This window comes from Symphalangus syndactylus, chromosome 11 (genome assembly GCF_028878055.3).
Source record: "Symphalangus syndactylus isolate Jambi chromosome 11, NHGRI_mSymSyn1-v2.1_pri, whole genome shotgun sequence".
Taxonomy (NCBI): domain Eukaryota; kingdom Metazoa; phylum Chordata; class Mammalia; order Primates; family Hylobatidae; genus Symphalangus; species Symphalangus syndactylus.
This window is the reverse complement of record NC_072433.2, coordinates 35,384,475-35,411,655: the sequence shown is the minus strand read 5'-3', so window position 1 is coordinate 35,411,655 and position 27,181 is coordinate 35,384,475. Positions and strand designations below refer to the sequence as shown.

General features: G+C 42.4%; 1 protein-coding gene and 2 pseudogenes across 2 annotated transcripts; 1 reads left to right on the top strand and 2 right to left on the bottom strand.

Moving 5' to 3' along the window:
- Positions 1-204: 204 nt before the first annotated feature.
- LOC129457879 (uncharacterized) lies at positions 205-305 on the bottom strand (annotated as a pseudogene).
- A 6,583-nt stretch (positions 306-6,888) lies between these two features.
- Positions 6,889-6,989, bottom strand: LOC129457883 (uncharacterized; annotated as a pseudogene).
- Positions 6,990-8,998: 2,009 nt separating this feature from the next.
- GINS3 (GINS complex subunit 3) lies at positions 8,999-25,862 on the top strand. 2 transcript variants are annotated; one of them, XM_055298477.2, is made up of 5 exons: positions 9,016-9,225; positions 9,755-9,894; positions 14,743-15,296; positions 22,955-23,188; positions 24,326-25,862. In XM_055298477.2, the coding sequence occupies exons 3-5, from the start codon at positions 15,111-15,113 to the stop codon at positions 24,554-24,556; spliced, it is 651 nt and encodes a 216-aa protein (XP_055154452.1). In that variant the 5' UTR covers positions 9,016-9,225; positions 9,755-9,894; positions 14,743-15,110; the 3' UTR covers positions 24,557-25,862. The 2 variants fall into 2 exon arrangements, with proteins under 2 accessions (XP_055154453.1, XP_055154452.1); XM_055298478.2 differs by lacking the exon at positions 22,955-23,188 and having other exon boundaries at positions 8,999-9,225.
- Positions 25,863-27,181: the final 1,319 nt, after the last annotated feature.

The following is a 27,181-nucleotide window of genomic DNA, read 5'->3' as shown; positions in this document are numbered from 1 at the left end:
GAATATTTTGGCAAGAATACTTCATAGGTGATTTTGAATACATTATACTGCGTGATATCTATAGGTATATCACGTCAGGTTGTCCTACTATTAATATGTTACAGTCCATCACTTGCATATGGTGGTGACCCCCAGGCCTCTCCATTGTAAAAATGTACGCTTTCTTCCTTGTGATTTTCATGGAATTTGTGGGGTAATACCAGGAAAAATATGAAATGCTTCAAAAATTCATGTCATCCTTGTGCAGAAACCATGCTAATCATCTTGGCATCCTTCCAATTTTAGTCTGTACTATGGAAGCATGTCCTGCCCTGGCTCTCATGAATTTGTAACTGTAATCGGTTCTTTGCCTCAGGCACATGGCAAGTCAATATGCTAAGACATCGGGTTGCAGCAGAGAAAGAGGTTTAATCATAGGGCCACCAAATAATAAGACAGGAGAAAATCCCAAATCTGTCTCCCTAAGGAGTCTGGGGCTAGGGATGTTAAGGGTTTTGGAATGGGCCAAGTGTGGACATGGTTGATTGGTCAGCGAGTCCAGGGTGACGTCATGGGGCAGGGAGATAAAGAAACTGTATCTGTACATTGATTTGGTTCCTCTGTGGAATCTTTGAACTGGCTGGCATCAGCTACTCCACTAGAATTAAGGATCTGTTTAAGCCATTCTTAAATAAAACCCTTATGATTCTAACATCAGAAACTTCATCTATAGAAGCAATGGGGATACAGATGGTCAATATCTAGTGCTACGTGAATTTTGGCTACAAGGAAGTGAGTCAAATTGCAGCCTGACTAATGCTTAATTATAACTATATTTCTGTCCAGAACTCTTGTTAACCCTGTGAGGACAGCTTCAAATACAGCTCTTCTATCTCTTGTGCCAGCACCTGCTCCTGCTCCAGATGTCTACTGACTTAGGCTTAAAATATCCCTGCACTGCTCTCACTTCCTTAGTGGTCATTTTGCCTACCTTTGCTTAAGCCGTGTTCATCTTTGCTCCAGATTTGCTGTCGATCAGATCTCACCTGCTCTTTATCCTCCAGAAATTCCTGTATCCTTCTGGTCTTCTGGTGGCCCTCTTTATTTTGTTCATCTGTTTTTGTGGGTTTCACATATACATAGGAAATACTCACAGAGAGACAGAATGTGTTGTGTAAGGAGATTTGAGGCAGGAAGTAGGGAGGTAGTGTATGTGCTTGTGTTCAGTCAGACATCTCTGGCCAACCTTTGCTTTTGAGAAACTATATCCCAGGGCAGAAACGCGGAAGTGTCACATGTATCAAATCATTACATTGTATCCCATAAATATATACCATTATTATTTGTCAATTAAAAATTTTTAAAAGGGCCAGGTATGGTGGCTCATGCCTGTAATCCCAGCACTTTGGGAGGCCGAAGCGGGCGGATCATTTGAGGTCAGGAGTTCAAGACCAGCCCAGCCAACATGGTGAAACCCTGTCTCTACTAAAAATACAAAAAAAAATTAGCTGGGCATGGTGACATGCACCTGTAGTCTCAGCTACTTGGGAGGCTGAGGCAGGAGAATCGCTTGAACCTGGGAGCTGGAAGTTGCAGTGAGCAGAGATTGCACCACTGCACTCCAGCCTTGGTGATGGAGTGAGACTCCATCTCAAAAAAAAAATTTTAATTTAAATTAAATAAAAAATAAATATCATGGCTGGGCGTGGTGGCTCACGCTTGTAATCCCAGCACTTTGGGAGGCTGAGGCGGGTGGATCACGAGGTCAGGAGATCGAGACCACGGTAAAACCCCGTCTCTACTAAAAATACAAAAAAAATTAGCCAGGCGTGGTGGCGGGCGCCTGTAGTCCCAGCTACTCAGAGAGGCTGAGGCAGAAGAATGGTGTGAACCCGGGAGGCGGAGCTTGCAGTGAGCCGAGATTGCGCCACTGCACTCCAGCCTGGGCGACAGCGAGACTCCGTCTCAAAAAATAAAAATAAAAATAAATAAATAAATAAATATCAGAGGATGAAGATAGAAACCAGGTTGTTATGGATTGTATTATGCTCTCCCTAAATTCATAGTTTGAAGCCCTAATTCCCAATGACTATATTTGGAGATAGCATCCTTAAAAAGGTAATTAAGGGTAAATGACATCATAAGGGTGGAGCCCTAATCCAACATGACTGGTGTCTTAAAAGAAGAGAAAGAGACTCCATGGATGAGCATGCACAGAGGAAAGGCTATGTGAGGACAGAGCGAGAAGGTGGCCATCTGCAAGCCAAGGTGAGAGGACTCACCAGAAACAAACCCTGTGGACACCTTGATATTGGACTTCCAGCCTCCAGAACTGTGAGAAAACTAATTTCTGTTATTAAGCCACTCAGTCTGTGATACGTTGTTATGACTCTAGCAGACTAATACACATAACATGAAAGACGTGACCCCCAGGAAGTGACTTAGCCAGGAATTCAGGATTTATTCTGCAACTAGTGGGAAGCCATTTGGGTCATAAGCAGGGGAGTAACAGGATCAGAACTTGGGACTAGGAAGATCACTATCAGAGTTGTCCAAAGGAACTCTGGAACGAGGAGACAGTAGAGGCAGGGACACCAATTAGGAGGCATTTTAAGCATATGGGTGAGAAATGATGACGGCTTGAACAAAGACAGTTGGGCAGATAATATAATAACAAGAAGGTAGAATCAGCAGAATTTGTTGACTGGTTGGATGTGGGGAGGTAAGAGAGTAAGAAATACCAAATTCTTCCCAGGCTCCTGAATTGCAGCTAGTAATTGAAATGAACATTTATTTGTTCATTGCAGGTAGTAACTGCAATGAACATTTATTTGTTTTCCACCTAGCTTCCTTCTTCCTAAGAGCTTCCAGATTGTCACTCAACACAATCTCCCAACCTCTCTTGTTGTACAGCCCATGTGCTTTGGAGAAACTGGACTCTGCCTTAGCTTTAGAGGTGGGCCTGGACTGACTTACACTAATTAGCACATTCCATGGCTGTCACTGTAGTTTTTGGTTCAGGAGTGACAATGTGATCTAAATCTGCCAATCAGTGAATGCCAGAACTCTTGATTGGAATACTGGGACTGAAGTGCCCTTTCCCACTTGACAAGAACAGGGAGGTGGATAGACCTGACTTAATTGGCAACCATCTTGTGACCCAAGAGCCATAGACTGGAGCTGACCTTAAGCAGACCAAAGCAAGGATAGATCCCCAGTGGTATCCTTGGGCTATTGGATCAACCAACCAGGAAGTCCTTGACTCTCCTTTTATAAAGCCTAGAAACTCCCTTATTCTTTAAGCCAGTTCAAATTGGATTTTTATGTTACTTGCCATATAAAGATACAGGTTAGTTGCTGCTTTAGCACAGTAGGCAGCATATCAGTCTCATAAGACACAGGTCATTGGGTAGATGGTGGAGCCATTAACCAGGAAATGCAAAGCAAAAACAGGGGCTGGTTTGAAAGGAGAGATGATTTGTCCTGAACTTGCACAATCCCACATCTTTGCTTGATGTTGATCCTTGGGCCTGGAAAGTCCTACTCATACTCTAAGGCCCTATTCTGATGACCCTTCCTCTAAAACATTATAAAAGCCTCTTATATGCAGTTGAGAATTCACCATGCCTTCTGAAGCTCCATACATTTTGGACATGGCTCTATCATTGCTTTTTTTTTAAGTCTTGCTCTGTTGCCCCAGCTGAAGTGGAGTGGTGTGGCAAGTTCACAGCTCATTGCAGCCTCAACCTCCTGGGTTCAAGTAGTCCTCCCACCTCAACCTCCTGAGCAGCTGCTACTACAGGCATGCATTACCACACTCAGATAATTTTTTAAAAAATTATTTTTATAGATGGGATCTTGCTATGTTGCCCAGGTTGGTCCCAAACTCCTGGGCTCAAGTGATCCTTCTGCCTCAGCCTCCCAAAGTTCTGGGATTACAGGCATGAGCCACTACACCCGCCTATTGTTGCTTTTATCACCTCATGTTACCATTTTCTCCCCTGGGTTCTGACTGACCTCCCTAACAGTCCAGAACACATCATACTCATCTTTCTGTACAGGTTTGCAGCCCCAATGCATCTAATAGGCACCTAAACATCTTGATGAGTAAATAAAAGCTGTTTCCCCCATTTTCTCCTCAAACTAATGAATCTGTTCACCACCCCATTCATTTAGACTGAGAGAAACCCGCTATCAGACCAGCGAATAAATTACTTACCAAGTTATCAGACAAATCTGAAAATATAGGAATGGTAGGAAAGGGTAATTCTGTGGGATTGAAAACACAGAAAAACAAAACTTGGATGAACAAGTACCTCTATAATAATGATGCAATATGTTTACATATGTTGGCTTTAGTAGCCACAGCCAACAGTTTTCCACAGTGGTTGGACCATTTTACACTTCTGTGAGGAGGTTCCACTTGATTCACAGCCTTGCCAACGCTTTTCTGTCCTTTTCATTTTAGCCATTCTGGTGGGTGGTATTGAATTTGGGTCTCAATTTACATTGTCTTCATGACTACTGAAGTTGGAAACATTTTTATGAGTTAATTTTCTCTGATCTTTTTTTCTCAGCTTTTTATTATGAAAATCTTCACCCACAGAAAAGTTGAAAGGCTGGCATAATGAACATGTGTATACTTAGTACCTAGATTCAAACAGTTGTTAGCTTTTTGCTGTATTTGCTTCATGTATGTGCGTGTGTGTGTAATTGTTTTGCTAATCCATTGTAAAGTAAGTTGCAATCATAATGATACTTGACCTATACACCAGTATCTCCTACAAATAGACATTTTTCTACATGACCCTAAAACCATGATCATATCTAACACAATTGATATGGTTTGGCTCTATGTCCCCACCCAAATCTCATCTTGAATTGTAATCCCCATGTGTCAAGGAACGGAGGTGATTAGATCATGGGGGCAGTTTTTCCCCATGCTGCTCTCAAGATAGTGAGTGAGTTCTCACAAGATCTGATAGTGTGAAAAGTGACAGTTTTTTCCTTCTCTCTTCTCCCTCCTGCTGCCTTGTGAAGAAGGTGACTGCTTCTCCCTCTGTCATGATTGTATAAGTTTCCTGAGGCCTCCCCAGCCATGCAGAACTGTGAGTCAATTAAACCTCTTTCCTTTATAAATTATCCAGTCTCAGGGAAGTTATTTATAGCAGTGCAAAAACAGGCTAATACATAATTCACAGTAATTTCCTAAAAATACTATGTAATGGTCTGTGTGCAAGTCTCCTCAGTTTTCCCCAAAGTACCTGTAATCTACTTTTTTGAACCAGTAGCCAATCAAAGCCAAATCCTTGCATTTGATTGTTATAGCACTTTAAACAGACATCCCCCTCGCCATTTTCCCCATCCCCCACCCATGACATTGACTTTTTAGGGAGCCAAATTCTGTTCTAGAAGTCTATATAAAGATTTAAGAAAAAAAACACTCCAAAACCTTATTGGCCTAAAACGATTATATTTTACAATTTTGTCGATCCTGAATTCAGGCAGAGCCCAGTCAAGCAATTCTTCTTTTTCACATGATATTGACAGGGTCACTTGGTGGTATCCACTTGTCATATGGACTGATCTGGAGGCTCCAAGATGGCGTCTGCACACTGATGTCTGAGACCTTGGTTGGGATGGCAGGAAGGCTGTGATCAGCTGGGACTGCCCACCAGAGCATGTCCATGTAGCCTCCCTGGCTAGCATGGCCTCAGAGTGGTCAGTTTCCTTACATCCTGACTCTTGGCTCTGAGGACGAGTGTTTTGGGGAAGAAGACAGGAGCTGCATTACCTTTTATGACCCAGCATCAGGAGTCACACAGTGTCACTTCCATCAGGCTCTGTTGTCGCTCCCATTATGCTCTGTGACAAAGCCCACCCAGATTCGGAGAATTTGCAGCTATGTTTTTGATTTTTGGGTTTTTTGTTGTTGTTTTTCTGTCACCCAGGCTGGAACACAGTGGCACAATCACAGCTCACTGCAGCCTCAAACTTCTGGGGTCAGGAGATCCTCCCACCTCAGCCTCCCAAGTAGCTGGGACTACAGGCACACACACCACCATGCCTGGCTAATTTTTGGATTTTTTGTAGAGGCAGGATCTCACCATGTTGCCCAGGCTGGTCTCGAACTCCAGGGCTCAAGCGATCCTCCCACCTCTGCCTCACAAAGTGCTAGGATTCTTAGGCATGAGCCATCATATCCGGCCTGTTTTTAAAACTGCCATGGTCTGCCCTCTGGCCACAGATAATTTGCCTTTCTGTCACATGCAAAACGTGCACCCCTTTCCAAGACTCCACCAAAGTCTTATCCCATTGTGACATCAGACCGGGCTCTTTGAGATCTGCCCTTCTTGGGCTCCCTGTGAAGCTGCTGTACAACTACACCCTCAGGAGTCCTCGAAGTATTGCTGTCTAGCTGAGAGGTGCTAGGAGGCATGCCCTTTAGATTCTTAGCTCTTTGTGTAACTAAGAGAGTGCAAAGCACCATCCTAAATCTTTCTGAGGTCATTAACAAGGGTCTTACAGTTATGGATTCCCTGAGATAATATTTTACTAGCATTGCCCTTGTAAAATACTCTACATTCTGACTTTGTCTGCTTGTTTCCTCTTGGTGATATTGAACTTCTTCTCAGATCCCCCTCCCTTACCTTCATATTCCATGTAAAATTAGGTTTTGATGCTTAATTGGATTCAGGTTAAATATTTAGGCACAAATACTTCATAGGTGATTCAGTATACACACTGCGTGATATCTATAGGTACATCATGTCAGGTCGTCCTGTTATTAACAGGTTAGGTTTCATCGTTTGCATAGAGTGGTGACCCCAGATCTCTCCACTGTAAAAATGTACATTTTCACCTTTGTGATCTTTGTGATTTGCATGGGATTTGTGGGGTGGTACTACGAAAAATGCAAAATGCCTCACAAATTCATGTCATTCTAGTACAGGGGCCGTGCTAATCATCGTGTTATCCTTCCCATTTTAGTTTGTACTGTGGAAGCAAGTCCTGATCCGGCTCTTGTGAATACAGCTCTTCCATCTCTTGTGCCAGCACCTGCTCCTGCTCCAGGTATCTGCTGACTAAGCTGGGAATATCCCTAAACTGCTCTCACTTCCTTGGTAGTCATTTGCCTACTTTGGTTAAGCTGTGTTTGTCTTTGCCCCAGGTTTGCTGTCAATCGGATCCGTCTGCTTTCTATCCTGCAGGAATTCCTGTATCCTTCTGGTCTTCTGTGGCCCTGTTGATTGTGTTCCTGTTTTTGTGGGTTTCATATATACATATCAAATGCCCACTGAGAGACAGAATGTATTGTGTAAGGAGATTTGAGGCAGGAAGTAGGGAGGTAGTGTGTGTGCTTGTGTTCAGTCAGACGTCTCTAGCCAACCTTTGCTCTTGAAAAACTATGTCTCAGGGCAATGATGAAGAAATATCACATGTATCAAGTCATCACATTGCACCATACATATATATGTATATGTATATATATATATGTATGTATGTATGTATGTATATCATTATTATTTGCCCATTAAAAATTCAAAAATAAACTTTAAAAAAGTTTCAGAACATGAAGATAGAGACCACATTGTTATGGACTGTGGTTTGTGTCCCCTCAACACTTACAGTTTGAAGCCCTAACCACTGATGTGACTAAATTTGGAGACAGAGTCCTTTAAAATGGTAATTAAGGTTAAATGGGATCATAAGGGTGGAGCTCCAATCCAATATGACTAGTGTTTTAGAAGAAGAGAAAGACTCCAAGGATGCATGCACACAGAGCAACAGCCATGTGAGCACACAGCGAGACGACAGCCATCTGCATGCAAGGAGAGAGGCCTCAGAGAAACCAGCCCTGCCTGATGAAGTTGAATTAACAGGTACCTCTCTTATAATGATGCAATCGCTACTTCTTTGCAAGTTAAGAGGGACACACACACACACACGCACATACACACACATACAATATCTCTCAATATATAAGATGGGTTAACAATTCCTGTTAGTGCTGCTGAAGACTGTGGGAAGAATCTAAAATTGGTGCTACCCACACACAAGGTCGCATCATGCCCATCAATTTATTTTGATCTCATGGAAGGCGTTTTGGAGCAGTGCTCAAGAAATAGCTCAACTAAAAGAACATTTAAATTATGTAAAAATGAACTCCAATGATTTAGATCTATTAATCTTACATAGTAAGATTTTGAACATGGTACTGTAATTTCAAAATACAAAAAACTGTAATAATTTGATCTCACAGGAGATAAATTCTACCTAATTTTTTGCAGGAAAAAGTTGGAGAACAATACTTTATCACCTTCAAGTATATTTGGTAACTGGAACTGAAGGGGAGACAAGAAGTAGCCAAGCCTAGACCAAGGATGATCATCAATAATGACAGCTATTTAACAAATGTTCATTGAGTGCTTGCTACGTGCCAGGTATTCTCTGAGGTGCTGAGGATGCAGCACTAAACAAACATATGAATAATGATGATACGAAGGACATTTATTGAGCTCTTATTGTGGGCTGGGCCCTGAGCTCAGTGCTTTGTATACAGTTGACCCTTGAATAACACTGGTTGATTTGAACTGCATGAGTTCCTACTTATACGTGAAGCTTTTTTCAATAAAAGTTATACCATGGGCCGGGCACGATGGCTCACGCCTGTAATCCCAGCACTTTGGAAGGCCAAGGCAGGCGGATCACGAGGTCAGGAGTTTGAGACCAGCCTTACCAACATGGTGAAACCCCATCTCTACTAAAAATACAAAGGTTAGGCCGGATGCGGTGGCTCACGCCTGTAATCCTAGCACTTTGGGAGGCCGAGGTGGCGGATCATGAGGTCAGGAGATTGAGATCATGGTGAAACCCCATCTCTACTAAAAATACAAAAAATTAGCTGGGCGTGGTGGCGGGCGCCTGTAGTGCCAGCTACTCGGGAGGCTGAGGCAGGAGAATGGCGTGAACCCGGGAGGCAGAGCTTGCAGTGAGCCAAGATCATGCCACTGCACTCCAGCCTGGGCAACAGAGCGAGACTCCATCTCAAAAAAAAAAAATTATACCATGTTCGTCTGACTCTCCTGCCTCCCCTTGCAGGTCCTCCACTTCTTCCACCTTGACTACCCCTGAGATAGCAAGACCAATCTTTCCCCTTCCTCCTCTTTCTCAGTCTACACAACATGAAGACAACAAGGATGAAGGCCTTTATCATGACTCACTTCCACTCAATGAATAGTAAATGTATTTTCTCTTCCTCATGGTTTTCTTAACATTTTCTTTTATTTGGCTTACTTTATTGTAAGAATACAGTATATAATACATATAACATGCAAAAATATCTGTTAATCAACTGTTCAATAAGGCTTCTGTATATAATACATAGAACTGCAAAATATCTGTTAATCAACTGTTATCAATAAGGCTTCTGGTCAACAGCAAGCTAGTAGTAGCTAAGTTTTTGGGAAGTCAAAAGTTATATGTAAGCCAGGTGCAGTGGCTCACACCTATAATCCCAGCACTTTGGGAGGCTGAGGTAGGAGGACTGCTTGAGGCCAGGCATTTGAGACCAGCCTGGGCAACATAGCAAGATCCCACCTCTATAAAAATTTTTAAAATATTTTTTTAATTTAAAATGTTATATGTAGATTTTTGACTGTGTAGGGGTCAGTGCCCTGACCTTCTCATTGTTCAAGGGCCAACCGTGTATTAGCTTATTTGTCCCACCCACACCACAACTCTGTAAGCTACTATCATTATCTCCATTTTACAGATACAGAAGCTTCTGAGAGGTAACTCACCCAAGGTTACAAAGCCAATTAAAGTGGTAAAAATTGGGCCCTACTCAGGCCTGTTGGCTTCCTGAAGTAACACAGCAATTGAGTAGAAACGGCTGCTGGAAATGCTTCATAGGTAGGGAACTAAGCCATTTAAAATTTTATTTGCTTAAGCATTCCTTTTTTATAGTTGATATAAAGGTAAAATTCAGTACAGTTCTACCAAAACTCAACAAAATCTACATTACTGGAGCCCAATCAATGAACTTTCATCATGATATTAATGACTTAAGCTCATGGATCTACAGAATTATATTGTGACTAACATGTACCTTGGCAAACTATTTTTTGTGACAGAGTCTCCCTCTGTGGCCCAGGCTGGAGTGCAGTGATGTGACCTCAGCTCACTGCAACCTCTGCTTGCCAGGTTCAAGCAATTCTCCTGCCTCAGCCTCCCAAGTAGCTGGGACTACAGGTGTGCACCACCATGCTTGGCTAATTTTTTTTTATTTTTAGTAGAGATGGGGTTTCACCAGGCTGGCCAGGCTGATCTTGAACTCCTGACCTTGTGATCCACCTGCCTCAGCCTCCCAAAGTGCTGGAATTACAGGCGTGAGCCACCGTGCCTGGCAAATTATTTTTTAACCACTTTAACTTAGTATTTTCAGTGTTTTACTGCTACATTTTGTAACCACTATAGTATTTACATATCATCTGTACTATTATTTACTTAAAACTTTTACTTAATGTTTTAAAGGAAATTTAATATCACTGCTCTAAATAAAGAGACACTAGATCACTCCATAAATATTTACAAAGTACCTAATACATACTAGGCAGTGGGGATATAGCAGTGAAAAAGAGACTAAAAATATCCCCACCCTCATGGAGCTAATATTCTAGTAGGGATGACAGACAATAAACAAGATAAAAGGCCGGGCAAGGTGGCTCATGCCTGTAATGCTGCACCTTGGGAGGCCGAGGCGGGCAGATCACTTGAGGTCAGGAGTTCGAGACCAGCCTGGCCAACATGGTGAAACACCGTCTCTACTAAAAATACAAAAGTTAGCGGGGCATGGTGGCTGATGCCTGTAATCCCAGCTACTCGGGAGGCTGAGGCAGGAGAATCACTTGAACCCGGGAGGTGGAGGTAGCAGTGAGCAGAGATTGTGCCATTGCACTCCAGCCTGGGCAACAAGAGCGAAACTCCTTCTCAAAAGAAAAATAATAAAGTAAAATAAACAAGATAAGTAAAATATATAGTTAGAGACTGATCAGTGCTGAAGGGAAAAGGGGGTGTCTTAGTCCATTCTGTGCTGCTGTAACAGAATCGCTGAGACTGGGTAATTTCTAAAGAACAGAAATTTATTCTCTTATAATTCTGGAGGCTGGGAAGTCCAAGATCAAGGCACCAGCGTCTGATGAGGGCCTTCTTGCTGTCCTCACATGGTGGAAATCAGAAGGGCCAATAGGGAGACAAATTCTGTGTCCTCACATGGCATGTGTAGAGAGAGAACCCACTCCCCCAATCCCTTTTTAAAATGGCATTAATCCATTCTTGAGGGTAGAGCCCTCATGATCTAAACACCTCCCATTAGGACTCACATCCCAACATTGTTGTATTGGGGATTAAGTTTCCAACGCATGAATTTTGGGGGATACAGTCAAACCATAGCAGGGGATATCAAGTATGTGAGTTGTTAAAATTGTTGTTAAATAGTTAAAATTTTAGATAGGGTGGCCAGGGAAGACCTCATCGAGACAGTGACTTTTAAGTAAAGACCTGAAAGGGACAAGCCATGTGGAAATCCAAGAGAAACACAATTCAGGTAGTGGAACAGACAATGCAAAGCACTGAGGACCAAGTGTGTCTGGGGTGCTTAAGGAACAATAGGGAGGTCATGGGCAGAAGCGAGGAGACTAGAGAGCTAATGCAAAAATCCACGCAAGAGATGATGGTGGCTTAAACCAGAATGATGAGAAATGGTCAGATTCTAGAAATATGAATGTTAAGTCAACATTTGCTGATGGGCCATTTAGCTGATGGGCCATTACAAAGTGTAAGGGTTAGGGAAGCAGATCAAGGAAAACCCCCAAACTTTGGCCTGAGTGGGCAACTGGAAGGATGGCGCCCAATACATTTCTTTTTTCTTTCTTTTTCTTTAAATGAACCATGTGTTCAGTTTTTCATATTTCTTCTTTTTGTCCCCACTCCCAGATTTGCATTTCTGTCACTTGCACCACAACCTCCCCACTCAATGAAAGAAATTTAGAAAGCACTGGTATTCAAAAGAACAGATGTAAAGCTGCTTGAGGTTTTGCTCATCTAAAGCCTGTGTGTTCTTTGGAGGCTATGACTTTTGAGGGCAAGTCATAAAAGCTAAAGAAGCCCCTGCCCTGTTCACCAAAACACTTGTTCTAAGTTCTAAAACACTGCAGTTCTATGATTCTGAAATCTTGAAAGGATTACAATGAAAAAAATACTCTGTTTTGAAGGATCCAGCAGACACTTTTCAGAATACTAAATTTTGTATATTGTAAATATACCAAATATACTCTGAATATTATCAGTATAATGCAATTCTGTTCATCATAATACTGGTATATTGATTGGTTGGCTGGGTGCCAAGGAACACAGCTTTCTCAGAGAACAGAAATACTCCTGGCTCTTAGGATTTAAGCTATTAACACATATCTATGCTTGAAAACCACATGCCACTTTTGTTAAGTGAATTGATGCAGTTCAGCATCATAAACTCAAACATTCGCTAATTTAAACTTTTTTCTGATTTATTCACTTGTTTATTAGTTCAAGAAGAGGACAGTTTAAATAGAGTAACAATATATACACAATGATAGTTTCATGATGAGCCAAGACATTAAATAAGACAAACAAGGCAATCTGATTTTATGTTAAACATTGGCCTGTTACTTTATTATTAAAATAATAGTGGTATTTGAGTTTGGAGCCAGTATTCTGGTCTGTGTACAAAAATAATGCCTTTCTTTGGCATCAATAAATCAGTATGCATCTATCTTAATTATATCAGCATAAAAAATAGCTTACTCTCCTTGGCAGTAAATAACATTGCCTTCAATTAGCCAAATTATATTTCTATCTCAGACTACATCCAGTACCATATATCCATGTCATCAGAGAAATTCTAAATTATCACTGCAGATTGTGTTTATTTTTACATTGGACTGTATCACAAACTGAACATTTAAAATATGAAAAAGGAAAAAACCTTCATATAACTGCCTCTCAGTATGCCTCCTCTCTAAAGCTTCTAGGCTGCTTTCTCCACTGGGCTGCAGACCTTCCTGTCTAGTAGCTCCTGGACACCATGTGTCCCAAACTGAACTCATCCCTTCCCTCCAACTGTTCCTATTCCTGTGTTCTGTGTATCTATTCATGACATGTCCATCCACCTGTTCAGCCATGTTCAAAATTTGAATCTTTTGACTACTCTCTATACTTCACTTCCTATATTGAATTGGTTGCCAAATACTGCCCACTGAACAGCTTCCAAGCATCTAATCTCTCTCTTCTTTATCTACTGCTGGAATTCTCTTCCTGAAGCTCAGATTTATGTTATTATTTGCCCCCAAACCTTACATTTTCCTCCCATTTTCTATGGAATGGCCTAACTCCTTAGAATGGTACCAAGACTTTACACAGTTTGCCATGCCTTTCCACGCCACTGCACCTTGTTTTCATTATCCTCAGAATTTCATTTATAAAGGTGACTGGGTGATGATAATCAATGAATTAGTGGCCAGTGCCTTTGAAAGTTTTATTATAGTTCTCAAGAGAAGGGGCTGTGCCTACGGCCACACGAGAAAGTATTAGGGTCAATGAGGAGGTAGAGGGAGCGAGGAGAAAGCCCAGAGCCTTTATTGCCGTGGGAAGGAATGGGCGAGGCAGGGAAGGAATGGGCGAGGCAGGGAAGGAATGGGTGAGGCAGGGAAGGGAAGTCTGAGCAAGCTTAGGATTGAATAGTTTGAATAATGTTGGCAAGTTCTGGGATATAGGGGTGAATTTTAGTTGTCTGGTACTTGGCCATGGGGTGATTTATTACTGTGACTTGGGGCAGGGAAAATATTGGTGTGTGAGATGGATAAAGATGGTGTGGGGATATAGGCTTGGGTTGGTTGGTTTGTATATGAAAGTGGTGTTCACAAGCAAGTTGTTTGCTATCTCTAGGAATTAGCTAACTCTGGAGGGGCAATTCCTCCCCAGGTCCCCAAGGCCCCAAGATGTCAAAGCATCATAAAATACAGAAAACAGAAACTTAAATCCATGGTTAATACACACCTCCCTTCCCACACACCCTTTACTCCCGGCTCCAGTAGCCCCAGAAATACTCTAGACGAAGTAAGTTCTGTAGTGCATCTCTCAACAATCTGCCGCCACCCATAGCCCTGGCTGAGGAGAGCCACTAAACCTGGTACTATGCGACCATGGTCCTTCCCCTGGTCACTGGATAGTGATCGCACCCAACACAGGTACCCCCATCTATAGGGCGGCTGGCGACCTATGACCATTGTGGCCTGCCTGGACCAATCGATAAAGTGGACCAATTGGATTTCCATTTTTAAGGATTTAAATTCAGAGCCACAAAAGGAGATTGTCAGTTGATGATGAGCTAGGACACCCTGAAGTATACTCACAACCTTCGCAAGCCATGTGCAGTCTAGTGCTCCACCCCTCTACCCACCCCGTCCAACACCCACCAAAATACTAACAAAATACAACACGCTAGTTCATCATCTAGACCATAATAACTCGCTGGGGATAGTGCTGAAAGTTTTTGTTTGTTTAACATTTCTTTCAAATACCAAAATTAACGGAGTTGCATAGTGAAAAAAAAAAACTGTAGGAAAGGGTTGGACTTAGGCCTGGAGTGAAGGGCACAAGATGCCTTTATTTTAAACCCCTAAAGTGTTGCGAAGTGTTTTTAATTTCATATAAATATTTAAGGATCACATGAACACAGTCCAGTACAAATGGGTCCAGGAGCTTCAACGAGCGTTCCAGCTTCTTCGTAACGTTCCTACACTGTGCAACAAGCGGAGGGAAGAGAACTTCCGGCACCCCCACCTACCGCTCCCCAGCCGTGTCCAGCTGCCCGAAATCTGCAGACTTGATCGATTGCTTCTGCCTGGGCGGTACCGCCCGAATCGACTGCTCCTGTCTGATGCGTCACCGGGCGCGGGAAACAAGTTTCAATCCACTTTCCTGACCCCAACCATCCTGCTCAGTCTCCGCCTTCCCGTCTTGTACACCCGTAACTCCCTGAGGCTCTTCCGAATCACGCGAGTGGAAGCGGAGAAGCTCAAGTGGCCGCCATGTCGGAGGCTTATTTCCGAGTGGAGTCGGGTGCGCTGGGGCCTGAGGAGAACTTTCTTTCTCTGGACGACATCCTGATGTCCCACGAGAAGCTGCCGGTGCGCACGGAGACCGCCATGCCTCGCCTTGGCGCTTTCTTCCTGGAGCGGAGCGCAGGCGCCGAGACAGACAACGCGGTCCCACAGGTGAGCCTTTGGGTGCGGGGTCCCGCCTGGAAAGACTGCAGCTCCCGGCGGGCCCCGCGGCCCTGGGACGCCGCGTCGGGGCGCGCTGCCCTTTGGGATTTGTAGTTTTAGAGGAGCCAGGGCCGAAGGCGCTAAAGACTTCTTGGAAACTCCGCGGGGGTCCCCTCGCGCTCGGGGTGGTCTCCAGACTTGCTCGCCATCTGTGGTGAAACTACATTTATCCTAGGTCGCCAGGCAGCCTCCAACATTGATTTCTTTTTTGAGACTGTCCAAATTAGTTAATGTCTTCCCCCTACCCCCTGCAACGTGTGTTGAATGCTTAAAGATTGGCTCCAGCTGAATACTTAAAAATTAGAGTTCTGATCATGTTTGCATTAAAACAGCTTTGGGTTCTGTAAGAGCATATGATAAGTAGGAACCCCAGGTTGCCAAATTCATTCCTGCATAATGATGACAGGATCAGTAAGCCCTACTGAGGGCTTACTTAGTGCCAGCATGGTCCGGTGTGGGGAGTAAGCTTTTCCCTTTAATCCTTCAACAACCAGAAAGGTTGGGTCACTTGGCCAGGGCTTCAGTTAGTGGTGAGCTGCGATTCGGAACCCAAGGCCGTATGGCTTCAAATATAAAATTGTCCCAGGAACATGGCTTGTAATGATTAATTTGGATATCCTGTTTCACCTAAGTTTTGTTTAGAACGATGTTTTTTGTTTTGTCTGTTTCAAGTTAATTTTTATCAAAGTAATACATAACCAGCGTTTTAAAAGTCAAATAGGCCGGGTGCGGTGGCTCACGCCTGTAATCCCAGCACTTTAGGAGGCTGAGGCGGGCAGATCACGAGGTCAAGAGATCCAGACCATCCTGGCTAACACGGTGAAACCCCATCTCTACTAGAAAGCTGGGTGTGGTGGCAGGCGCCTGTAATCTCAGCTGCTCCGGAGGCTGAGGCAGGAGAATTTCTTGAACCCAGGAGGCAGAGGTTGCAGTGAGCCGAGACTGTGCCACTGCACTCCAGCCTGGCGGCGGAGCGAGACGCCATCTCAAAAAAAAAAGTCAAGTAGTACCAAAAGATTTATAAGAAAAAATAGCAGGCCCTGCCTTCCTTTTCCCACTTCCCCCTCCAGGTCCACAGGGCTCATGTACCTTTTTTAGTGGTGTCTTCAAGATTCATCTTCATATTTCTAAATAATATTCTTAAACTTACCTTGTTGGGTTGTTTTTTTTTAATATAGACATTATCTGTTGATTTTCATCCTAGCAGATGAGGATTTCGTTCCCATACACACTGGTAAACATGGCGCTATGCTGCCCATACTTAATTCATATTTCCTTAGTTTTTAGTTAATGTCCTTTTTCTATTCCAGGATTCCACCTAGGATACCATATTGCATTTAGTAGACGTGTTTCCTTAGCCTTCTCTTGGTTGTGACACTTAATCAGGCCTCCTTGTTCTAATGACCTCGATGGTTTTGTGGAGTGGTTGTCAGGTGTTTTGTAAAATGTTCCTCAATTGGAAATCTTTGGTTTGGGGGTAGTTTTGTTTTTGGTTTTAGTTTTTTTTGTTTTTTTGACACGGAGTTGCCCTGTCATCCAGGCCAGAGTGCAGTGGCATAATCTCAGCTCACTGCAGCCTCCTCCACCTCCTGGGTTCAAGCGATTCTCCTGCCTCAGCCTTCCAAGTAGCTGAGATTACAGGCACCCACCACCATACCCAGCTAATTTTTGTATTTTTAGTAGAGACGAGGTTTCACCTCGTTGGTTGGCCAGGCTGGTCTGGAACTCCTGACTTCAAGTGATCCACCCACCTCAGCCTCCCAAAGTGCTGGGATTACAGGCGTGAGCCACCTCGCTCAGCCTTCTTTGTTTTTGTTTTTTATTCTTTTTTTCTCAGCATTAGACTTGGTTATCAGCTTTAGGGAGGAAGACCACAGAGGTAAAGTGCCACTTTCTTCACATATTAAGGGTGCCTACTATCAACAGGACTTTTTACTGTTCATTTGAACCTTGGCAGAGGTAATGTTCATTAGGTTTCTCCACCTTTTCGTACTGTACTCTTTGGATGGAAGTCATTATCACTGTCACACTGAAGGAGTAGGGAGTCACGTTCCACTTCTTTGAGTGCAGAGTGTCTACATTAAATCTTTAGAATCCTTCTGCATGGGAGATTTGTGTAGGAAGGTTTGTATGACATTTAATTTCATTTATAGGATTATTCAGGGCTTGATTTCTTCTTGTGTTAGTTTCGGTATATTTGGTTTTTAACTAAAACTTTGACCATTTTATCTATTTTTTTTTTTTTTTTTGAGACAGGGTCTTGCTCTGTTGCCCAGGCTGGAGTGCAGTGGTGTGATATGGCTCACTGCAGCCTTCACCTCCCAGGCTCCAGTGATCCTCCCACCTCAGCCACCTATGTGGCTGGGATTGCAGGCACATGCCACCATGCCCAGCTAATTTTTGTATTTTTTTTTTTTTGTCTAAATTTTCAATGGTATCAGTACGATGTTCAGAATTTCCTTTACTATCTTTTTAATGTCAGTAGGATTACAGTGGTATCCTTATTTTTATTTTTAATATCAATAAATTGTGTTCTCCCTTTCTTGATTACCCTTGCCAGGAGTCTATCAATTTTTTTATTCTTTTAAAAGAACTAACTTAGGACTCTGTTAGTTTTCTCTTTTGTACCTTTGTTTTTTAAGTCATTAATTTCTTAATTAGTTCTTTCCTTCTACTTTATTTGGGCTTAATTCCCCCACCACACACACACACAGACACACATTTTGAGATGGAAACCTAGGTCATTAATTTTTCAATCTTCTTTTATACATTCATAGCTATTCATTTCTTTTAAGTACAACTTTAATTGCATTTCATAAGTTTTGATGTGTTATATTTTCATTATCAATGAACTAAAAATACTTTTTAGGCCAGGTATGGTGGCTCACACCTGTAGACCCAACACTGGGAGGTGGAGACAGGAGGATCACTTGAGCCCAGGAGTTCGAGACCAGCCTGGGCAACATAGTGAGTCCTCATCTCTACAAAAAATTTTTTTAAAAAGCCAAGCATGGTAGCACACACCTGTGGTCGCAGCTACTCAGGAGGCTGAGGCAAGAGGATCACTTCAGCCTTGGAGCGTCAGTACTGCAGTGAGCCGTGATCACACCACTGCACTCCAGCCTAGGTGACAGAGCAAGATATTGTCTCAAAAAATAAATAAAAATTTTAAAATACTGTTTAATTTTTATTGTGATTTCTTTTTTGAGCTGTAGGTATTTAGAAGACTAGTGCTTAATTTCAAACATTTTGAGATTTGGTCATTTACCATTTTTTATTTCTAGCTTAATTCCACCATGGCCAGAAAACATAGTCTGCATGATTTCAGTCTTGAAAGTTGCTGAGACTTGCTCTATGGCAAAGCATAAGACCAATTTAACCATTCTGGGTGGACTTGAAAAGATGTCTATGGGAAGTCATAGTGTGCAATAAATAATCTGTATGTGTAAATTAGCTCATTTGTTAATTGTTTTGTTGAGATATTCTCTATCCTTGCGATTTTTTTTTTCTACTTTTTTTTTTATCCTGAAAAACATGTGGACCAGGCATGGTGGCTCCTGCCTGTAACCCTAGCACTTCAGGAGGTGGAGGTGAGAGGATCACTTGAGGCCGGGAGTTTGAGATCAGCCTAAGCAACATAGCAAGACCCTGTCTCTAGGAAAAATTGAAAAATTAGCTGAGTGTGGTGGCACATGCCTATATTCCACCTACTCAGGAGACTGAGGCAAGAGGATTACTTGAGCCTAGAAGACCACTGCACTCCAGCCTAGGTGACAGAACAAGACCCCCTCTCTGAAAAAAAAAAAATTGATTAAAAAAATGTTAAAGTCTTTCATTATGATTATGGATTAGTCTATTTATCCTTTTACTTCTGTTAATTTAGACAAATATTAATAATTTTCTGGTAGATATAATGACCCTTTTATTATTGCCACGTCTCTCTTTATCTCTAATAATGCTTCTGTCTTTTGGTTCGTGTTTACATGACTTTTTTTATCCTATTTTTAATTTTTGTGTGTCTTCATATTTAAGGTATGTCTCTTTTATGCAGCATATAGTTGGGGTTTTTTTTGTGTTCAGTGTGCTGATTTTTAATTGTTATATTTAATCCATTTACATTTAATTATTAACATATTTGTGTTTGTTTTTACCTTCTTACTGTTTTCTTATGTCCCATCTGTTTTAGCTTTCTTTTTCTATCCTTTCTTGACTTGTTTTGCATTAATCAAATTTATTTTATTATTCATTTACCTTTTTATTAGTTTAGTTATATATTCTTCTGTTATTTTAGTGGCTACCTTAAATATATTACACAATCATTTCTGACTAAAAAGAATGTTATATAAGTTACTACTTTCACCACTTCACAGAAATGACTAGAATCTTAGAACACTTAAACCCATTTTTTCTCTTGTGTTACTGTGATGTATTCTAGTTTGACTCATTGAAAACCCCTGTAAAACATTATTATTATATACCCACTTATATATTATTTTCATGACTCGTTTTTCCTTCTTGCATTTCCATAGTTCTTTCTGGAATCGTTTGCATTCTGTCTTCAGAATTCCCTTATTCTGAATCTTCTGGTGATAAGTCTCAGTTTCTGTCTGTGTCACAGATGCCCAAGACCAATCCAGATTTGATGATTCACTAAGAGGACTCAAAGGGCTCAGCGTATAGTCACACTCATGGTTAAGATTTATTACATCAAAGGGATATAAAGCAAAATCAGCAGAGGGAAAGGTTGCATGGAGTAAAGTCTGGAGGAGACCAAGCACAAGCTTCCAAGAGTCCTCTCCTAGTGGAGTCACACAGGATGCACTTAAATTCTCCAGTAATTTGAATTCTGATAAAATGTTTGAAATACTGTCTACCAGGGAAGCTTGTTAAAGACTCAGTCTCCAGGGTTTTATTGGAGGCTGTTCATGTGGCACTTTCTATCTAGCACAGACCAAAATTCAGACTTCCAGAGGGAAGCAGATGTTCAACATGAATCACATTGTTTTCACAAACAGTTCAGGCACACTCTCATCAGTTCTAGGACGGGTGAGAATCCTCCTGAAATCCAAGTTCCCAAATGCCAACCAAGGGCCAACCTTGCAAGCATGCCTTGCTAAGATAGCAGTCTCAGGCCTACTGTGTTAACTCTTTCCTGCATACTATCTCTATGGAAATGCCTTTATTTCACTTTTACTTTTAAAGGATATTTTCACTGGGTATCAGATTTTACACTCGCAGTTATGTTCTTTTAGCACATTAAAAAAGAAATTCTATTTCCATTGTTTTGCGGCTTCCACAATTTCTGTTAAGAAGTTGGCCTTTTTTTTTTTTTTTTTGAGACGGAGTCTTGCTCTGTCGCCCAGGCTGGGGTACAATGGTGTGATCTCAGCTCACTGTAACCTCTGCCTCCTGGGTTCAAGCGAGTCTCCTGCCTCAGCTCCTGAGTAGCTAGGATTACAGGCGCCCACCACTATGCCTGGCTAATTTTTGTATTTTTAGTAGAAACCGGGTTTCCCCATGTTGGTCAGGCCCGTCTCGAACCCCTGAGCCCAGGTGATTTGCCTGCCTTGGCCTCCCAAAGTATTGATGTGTCTGGAATTGGTTCCTTCAGGTGGGTTCTTGGTCTCACTGGTCTCGCTGACTTCAACAATGAAGCCGCAGACCCTTGTGGTGCGTGTTACAATTCTTAAAGGTGGTGTGTCTGCAGTTTGTTCCTTTAGATGTTCAGATGTGTCCGGAGTTTCTTCCTTTTGGTGGGTTCATGGTCTCGCTGGCTTCAGGAGTGAAGCTGCAGACCTTTGCAGTGAGTGTTACAGCTCATGAAGGTAGTGCGGCCCCAAAGAGTGAGCAGCAGCAAGATTTATTGTGAAGAGCTAAAGAACAAAGCTTCCACAGCGTGGAGGGGGACCCAAGCAGGTTGCTGCTGGTGGCTCGGTGGCCTGCTTTATTCCCTTATTTGGCCCCACCCACATCTTGCTGATTGGTCCATTTTACAGAGAGCTGATGGTCCATTTTACAGAGTGCTGATTGGTCCGTTTTACAGAGTGCTGCTTGGTCTGTTTTTACAGAGTGCTGATTGGTGTGTTTACAAACCTTTAGCTAGATACAGAGTGCTGATTGGTGCATTTACAATCCTTTAGCTAGACAGAAACGTTCTCCAAGTCCCTACCCGACCCAGAAGCCCAGCCGGCTTCACCTTTCATTGGGATTACAGGCGTGAGCCACCGGCCCTGGCCAAAAAGTTGGGTTTAACTCTTAATGTTCCTTCTTTAAAGGCAGTGTGTTCCTCACTCCCATCTACAGCTGTGTTTAAGATTTTCTCTGTCTTTGGTCTCGCAATTCAGGTAATAAATGCCTAGTTGTGATTTTATTAGTATTTATCCTATTAATACTTGTTATTCATAATGTTCCTTGAATCTGTGGTTTGATACCTTTTTTAAATTTTGGATAATGTATAGCTATTATCTCTTCAGACATTTATTTTGCCTCAATCTATCCCTCCTCCCCATCAAATTACATGCATGTTGAACTTTTTCTTTCTTTTACACCTTATTTCATACATCTCTTAGGCTCTTCTCTGTTTTTTCTCTAGATACTTCAGTCTGAATATTTTCTATTGACCTTTTCTCATTCACAGTCCTCTCTTCATCCAAATCCAATCCAGTAAACATATTAAATTTGATTTAATCTATTGACTTCTTAGGTTCAATTATTATATTTTTCAGTTCTGGAATTTCCATTTGATTTTTAAATTTATCTTAAAGTTGGCGCCTAATTTCTCTGCTATTTGGTGTCAAATAGTGGGCTTACTTCCGTCCCTTCTTTCTCAGATCTTAGGCCCTCATGTCCTGGTGGTGTTGGCAGCCTTGAACTCAATATTGGTCTGTCTAGTCCTGTGCAGTTTGCCAAAAGCTCTGCTTCCACACCCACAAAGCTGCTCCCATCTTTTTGCAACAGTTCTCCCTTGTGAGAGTTTCGGCTGTTACTGCTTCATTCAATCCAGTTGTTTGCCTTTGATTTTTTGGAGATTTATGACTCTTAATTTCTGGTCTGTCATGACCACCTCATCTTGTTTTCTAATTCTATTGAGGCTTTAAAAACTAGAGACATGTGTGCTGTCATCTCTGAAGCTGTGAAGTGGGATGGAAAGGGGCTGCCACCCAAGCTCAGGTTGATCTTATTTTTCTTTCTGACCCTTAGCATCCAATAGGGTGCTTAGTACATAGCAGGCACTCGGCAAGTGGATATTTAGAATAAATATTGAATATTCAAAGAAAAAGGAAATGTTTACTATAGCTCTGAAGTGTCTACAATTGGACAATTTTTATATGTGTTAATTAGAAAACTCTCCCTTATCCTACATTTTTGTTCTCCACCTTGTTTTTGTTGTATAAATCCATTTTCTCTCTCCATTCCATCATCACGTAAAACTTCAGCCCACGCACTTCATTAATGGCTTCAAGTCACGACCAGGTCTTCTGTGCTTGACAGCCACTCCCCCAAAGAGAAAAGGCAGTATTGCGCAGGCGATGTGTATTTCCTTTTCATCACACACATTTACTATGTTATTTGCCTGTTTTTAAAATCTACATTCGTGCATGCTGCAGGGTTCCAAGCTTGAACTACCCTTGTGGCTGGCAAAAGGACTTTTTGACAACAAGCGACGGATCCTTTCTGTGGAACTCCCCAAGATCTACCAAGAGGGTTGGAGGACCGTGTTCAGTGCAGATGCCAATGTGGTGGACCTCCACAAAATGGGGCCCCATTTCTACGGGTTTGGCTCCCAACTCCTGCATTTTGACAGTCCCGAGAATGCAGACATTTCCCAGTCTCTGCTGCAGGCAAGTAATGGGTGTGAAAACCTGTGGTGCTGCACTTGTCTCAAGAGCCAGCCAGAGATACTGCTTTTATCCAGGACAGTGTATGACTTGTAAATTTAGCTTATTATTCCAGGTCAGCCTACACTGTCTGCCCATTATGTTTTATACACACACACACACACACTTTTTTTTAATATGACTTGTCTGCCACTCCTCATATTTGCTTGCTACAAGTTGAGGCCAGCAGGAACTCTAGGAAATGAGAAAAGGGTGATGATGGCCAGGGATGGTGGCTCACACTTGTAATCCCAGCACTTTGGAAGGCCAAGGCGGGAGGATCGCTGAGCCCAGGAGTTCAAGACTCAACCTGGGCAATATAGTGAGATCCCATCTCTATTAAAAAGAAAAAAGAGAAAAAAAGGGTGATGGTGCATTACAGGTGACAGGCACTTAGATACACAGTCCCAGGCCTGGCCTGAGGGTTCCTGTTGGAAATACGAGAGTTACTGGGTTATTTGTTTCCTTCCTTTGTTCTGGGATTAGGGCTTGGCCCTGCCATGAACTAGCAATATGACTTGGTCAAGCTACTTGACCTCTCTAGATATCAATTCACCTGTAGGAATTGATGGAGGTGATAATTGTGCCAAAATTGTAGAGTTGTGGTAAAACTATGTAATGCTGTGTAATAAACAATAACTCATATCGTTATTACTTTTCCAGGAGAAAACAATGTTATACATCTCTTCCCAACCTTTATGGTATAACCTTATTTTAATTTTTCATAATTATTTTTTATTCTGTTACTGTTAGAAGAAACCATCATTTCTGCCTCTTGGGACAGAAGCATTTGCTACTAATGACAATAATAGGTGATGCTTCTCAAGGAGTTTGCTGTGTGCTAGCCATTTGCTAGGCGCATTACATGTATTTATTGGTTTTCTTAACAACTTACTGGATTTTCATAACAATCCACTTCACAGACGAGGAAATTGAGGCTTGGCAATGTGCAATAACTTACTTGGGTGCTAGAGAGAATTCAGACCTCCTTCTGAGTCCTACACATCATTCTTTCTTTTCATGCCATTTAAATGTTCTGAGATAAAAATGGATATGACTTTGTGGGGTCATACTGACTTCTCTTACTCCCTTGTTTTCCAGACTTTTATTGGACGTTTTCGCCGCATCATGGACTCCTCACAGAACGCTTACAACGAAGACACTTCAGCCCTGGTAGCCAGGCTAGACGAGATGGAGAGGGGCTTATTTCAAACAGGGCAGAAAGGATTGAATGACTTTCAGTGTTGGGAGAAGGGGCAGGCTTCTCAGATCACAGCTTCCAACCTCGTTCAGAATTACAAGAAGAGAAAATTCACTGATATGGAAGACTGAAGGCTGGAAGAACACAGAATGGCTCCTTGTAGACATATCCCTCCGTGTGTCCTTAATAGGAGCTGGTTGACCTTGTACAGAACCGGAATCCTGTCCCATTTCGCGGCTTATTTCCTGTGGCCATAGAGAATTATAGGGAACTGGACATGCTGGAGGATGTGGGTGTCCCTGGCTCTGTGAGTCTTCCAGGACCATCCCACCTTGCTGACCCACAGCCCAGGCCCTTTAACCCAAAAACCCACGGCCAAGGAGAAATCAAAGTCCTTCCTAAATAAGAATCACTGCCATATAATATATCACAGTAGAGTTGCAACTGGGATTCTTTGTGTCTGGGAGTTTGGACGGCTTCAGATGTACAGTTTCACTAGCCGCAAAGCATAGGTACAAACTGGGTCATCGCCTGTTCACAAAATGCTCTCTTGATCTTATTTGCCTCATCTTCCTCATGGTTGTACAGAGGATAGCACCCCACCATGCCGGCCTGACTTGGAGATATCTCCTGCTGCTTGCCTGCAGGGAGTTACCCCAGTTTCCAAAAACAGTCGCCCAGATAAAGGAGGAAAAGGGAAAGGCAGATGAATGGCATGGCTTTTACTAAAGAAAAGATATTGGCCTCATACTCTATACTCAGGGCTTGATGAACTGGAATCTGCATAACTCAGCAGTCAACCCGGAAGGGAAATGGTTAAACTGAGCTTGTTTTTGCCTCGGAGAGCCTAAGAGCACCCGCACACTTATTCCACTCTCTGTCTAGAAAAGCTGTCGGGGAGTCATTTGGAATTGCAAAGTAGTTATTAAGGGGTGTTAACCAGCCTGCATTACATCCGGAAGTCAGGACTTGGTTGCTGACCACGAAGGGCCCTGTTTTCGAAATCTAACATTGTGAGTGTAAATGGGCAAGAAGCCTCCGTTGTGCTTTTTTTTCCTCTTTAGTAAATTTTGCAACATTATTGCATAGAAGATCCCTGACCATTTACTAGGAACGTGGTTAAGCAAGCACTAATCTCTTTTCCTGGAGATCAAGGACACAACCTCAGGTTGAGAAAGAAACAGTGTTCCCTGGGCCCATTAGACTGTTTGCAGGGCATCACTGCTTCCCCCTGACACCCCACAACTAGCAAAAATTGTCTTTGTCTTTGGAAATTATAGAGGGATTTGGGTATCCAGATTGTGCAGATGCAAACTTAGACTGTCTTGATGCAAACTTAGAACCACAGAAATGCTTTTAAAATGCCTGTTTTAAGATGGAATTGATGTTTTTATAATTTGATTTTAGTGCTAAATAAATGATTGGCTTTATACATGAGTATGTTCTGTACAAGTGCTCTTTCACTAGTACTACAGATAATCATCAAAGCTATCAGAATTGTGTCTTTGATCATATTTGACAGTAATGCACAAATAAATCCACGTTTTAGCAGCTGCTCTTTTGCTTGTGTGGTACACATAAATAGGAGGTACATTCTCTGTAGGAGGGTGCTGTGTCCTAGGAAGATGAGATTTCCATTACTACCGCAGCATTTATATATAGCCAGGGCCCCAGAAACCATTCATAGAGCGAGAAAAGCATATTATTTAACTTTTGGCATCATTCTTTTCACACATAGCTTTATATTTAAAGTCAACTCTAAGTCTGCTGCCGTTTTTTTCCTACTTCCCCAAAAAAAGAAATTCCTCAGGGGCCATGTGTCAGGAATATGTAGGTATTCATGTCCAAAATTTAGCCCCTATTTTACATTTTGAACAGATTATATTACATGTAGCTTTTGAACCCATTTTCAATTATAGATCTGCCTTCAAGCCTGTCGGACTACCCCTCTCCCCAGCAGCCCTCCAGTTAGTCATTTAGATTTTGATTTGGTCCCTTCAAGAGGTTATTTTTTCAAAAAACAACAAATGGACTCAAATACCAAATTGCTGTCAAACTCCAGGGAGTAAAGATGTGCCCTTTCCCCTGAAGCACTCTGTTCCCACATGACTGTGGACTTATAGACAGAAGACCTCAGTATATATAGGTTTTTCCCAGGGACAATGTGGGCTGCCAGGAGCAGTGGGGCAAGGCTCTGTTTCTGTTGATTCCTCCTGCTGTTCGTGACCTCTGGATTTGGGTGGCTCTGGGCTGTCCATGCCTCTCCATCTCCACGCTGATGGCTCCCAAATTCCTATCTCCAGCTCAGATCGCTCCCTCCAACTCCAGACTTGTATCCAATCTCCTGCTTGATGTTTCTACTTCCCCGCGGCCTGCTCCTCCTCTGATGTTTCCCATCTCCATTTTTTACAACTCCATCCTTCCCTATTGCTCCGAACAAAAACGCTATGTCCCCCCTGACCTTCCTCCTCTTACTCTCCATATCTTTTGGGTCTACCGTCAAATCATTTGCAGCATCCGGCCACCTCCCCATCACCTGTGGTGCTGTCACTTGGGCCAGGCCCCTACCATTTCTTTCCTGGAGTTTTGGGGTCACCCCCTAACTGCCTCCCTGCATTCACCCTCCACTCCATCTTCAGACTCTTCTCACCATAGCAGCCAGAGTGCTCTTGTTAAAAAGTATGTCCAATCTTGTTGAATCTCTGCTCAAGACCCTCCCATCTCAGAGAAAAAGGCTACCCAGTTATCCCAGCACA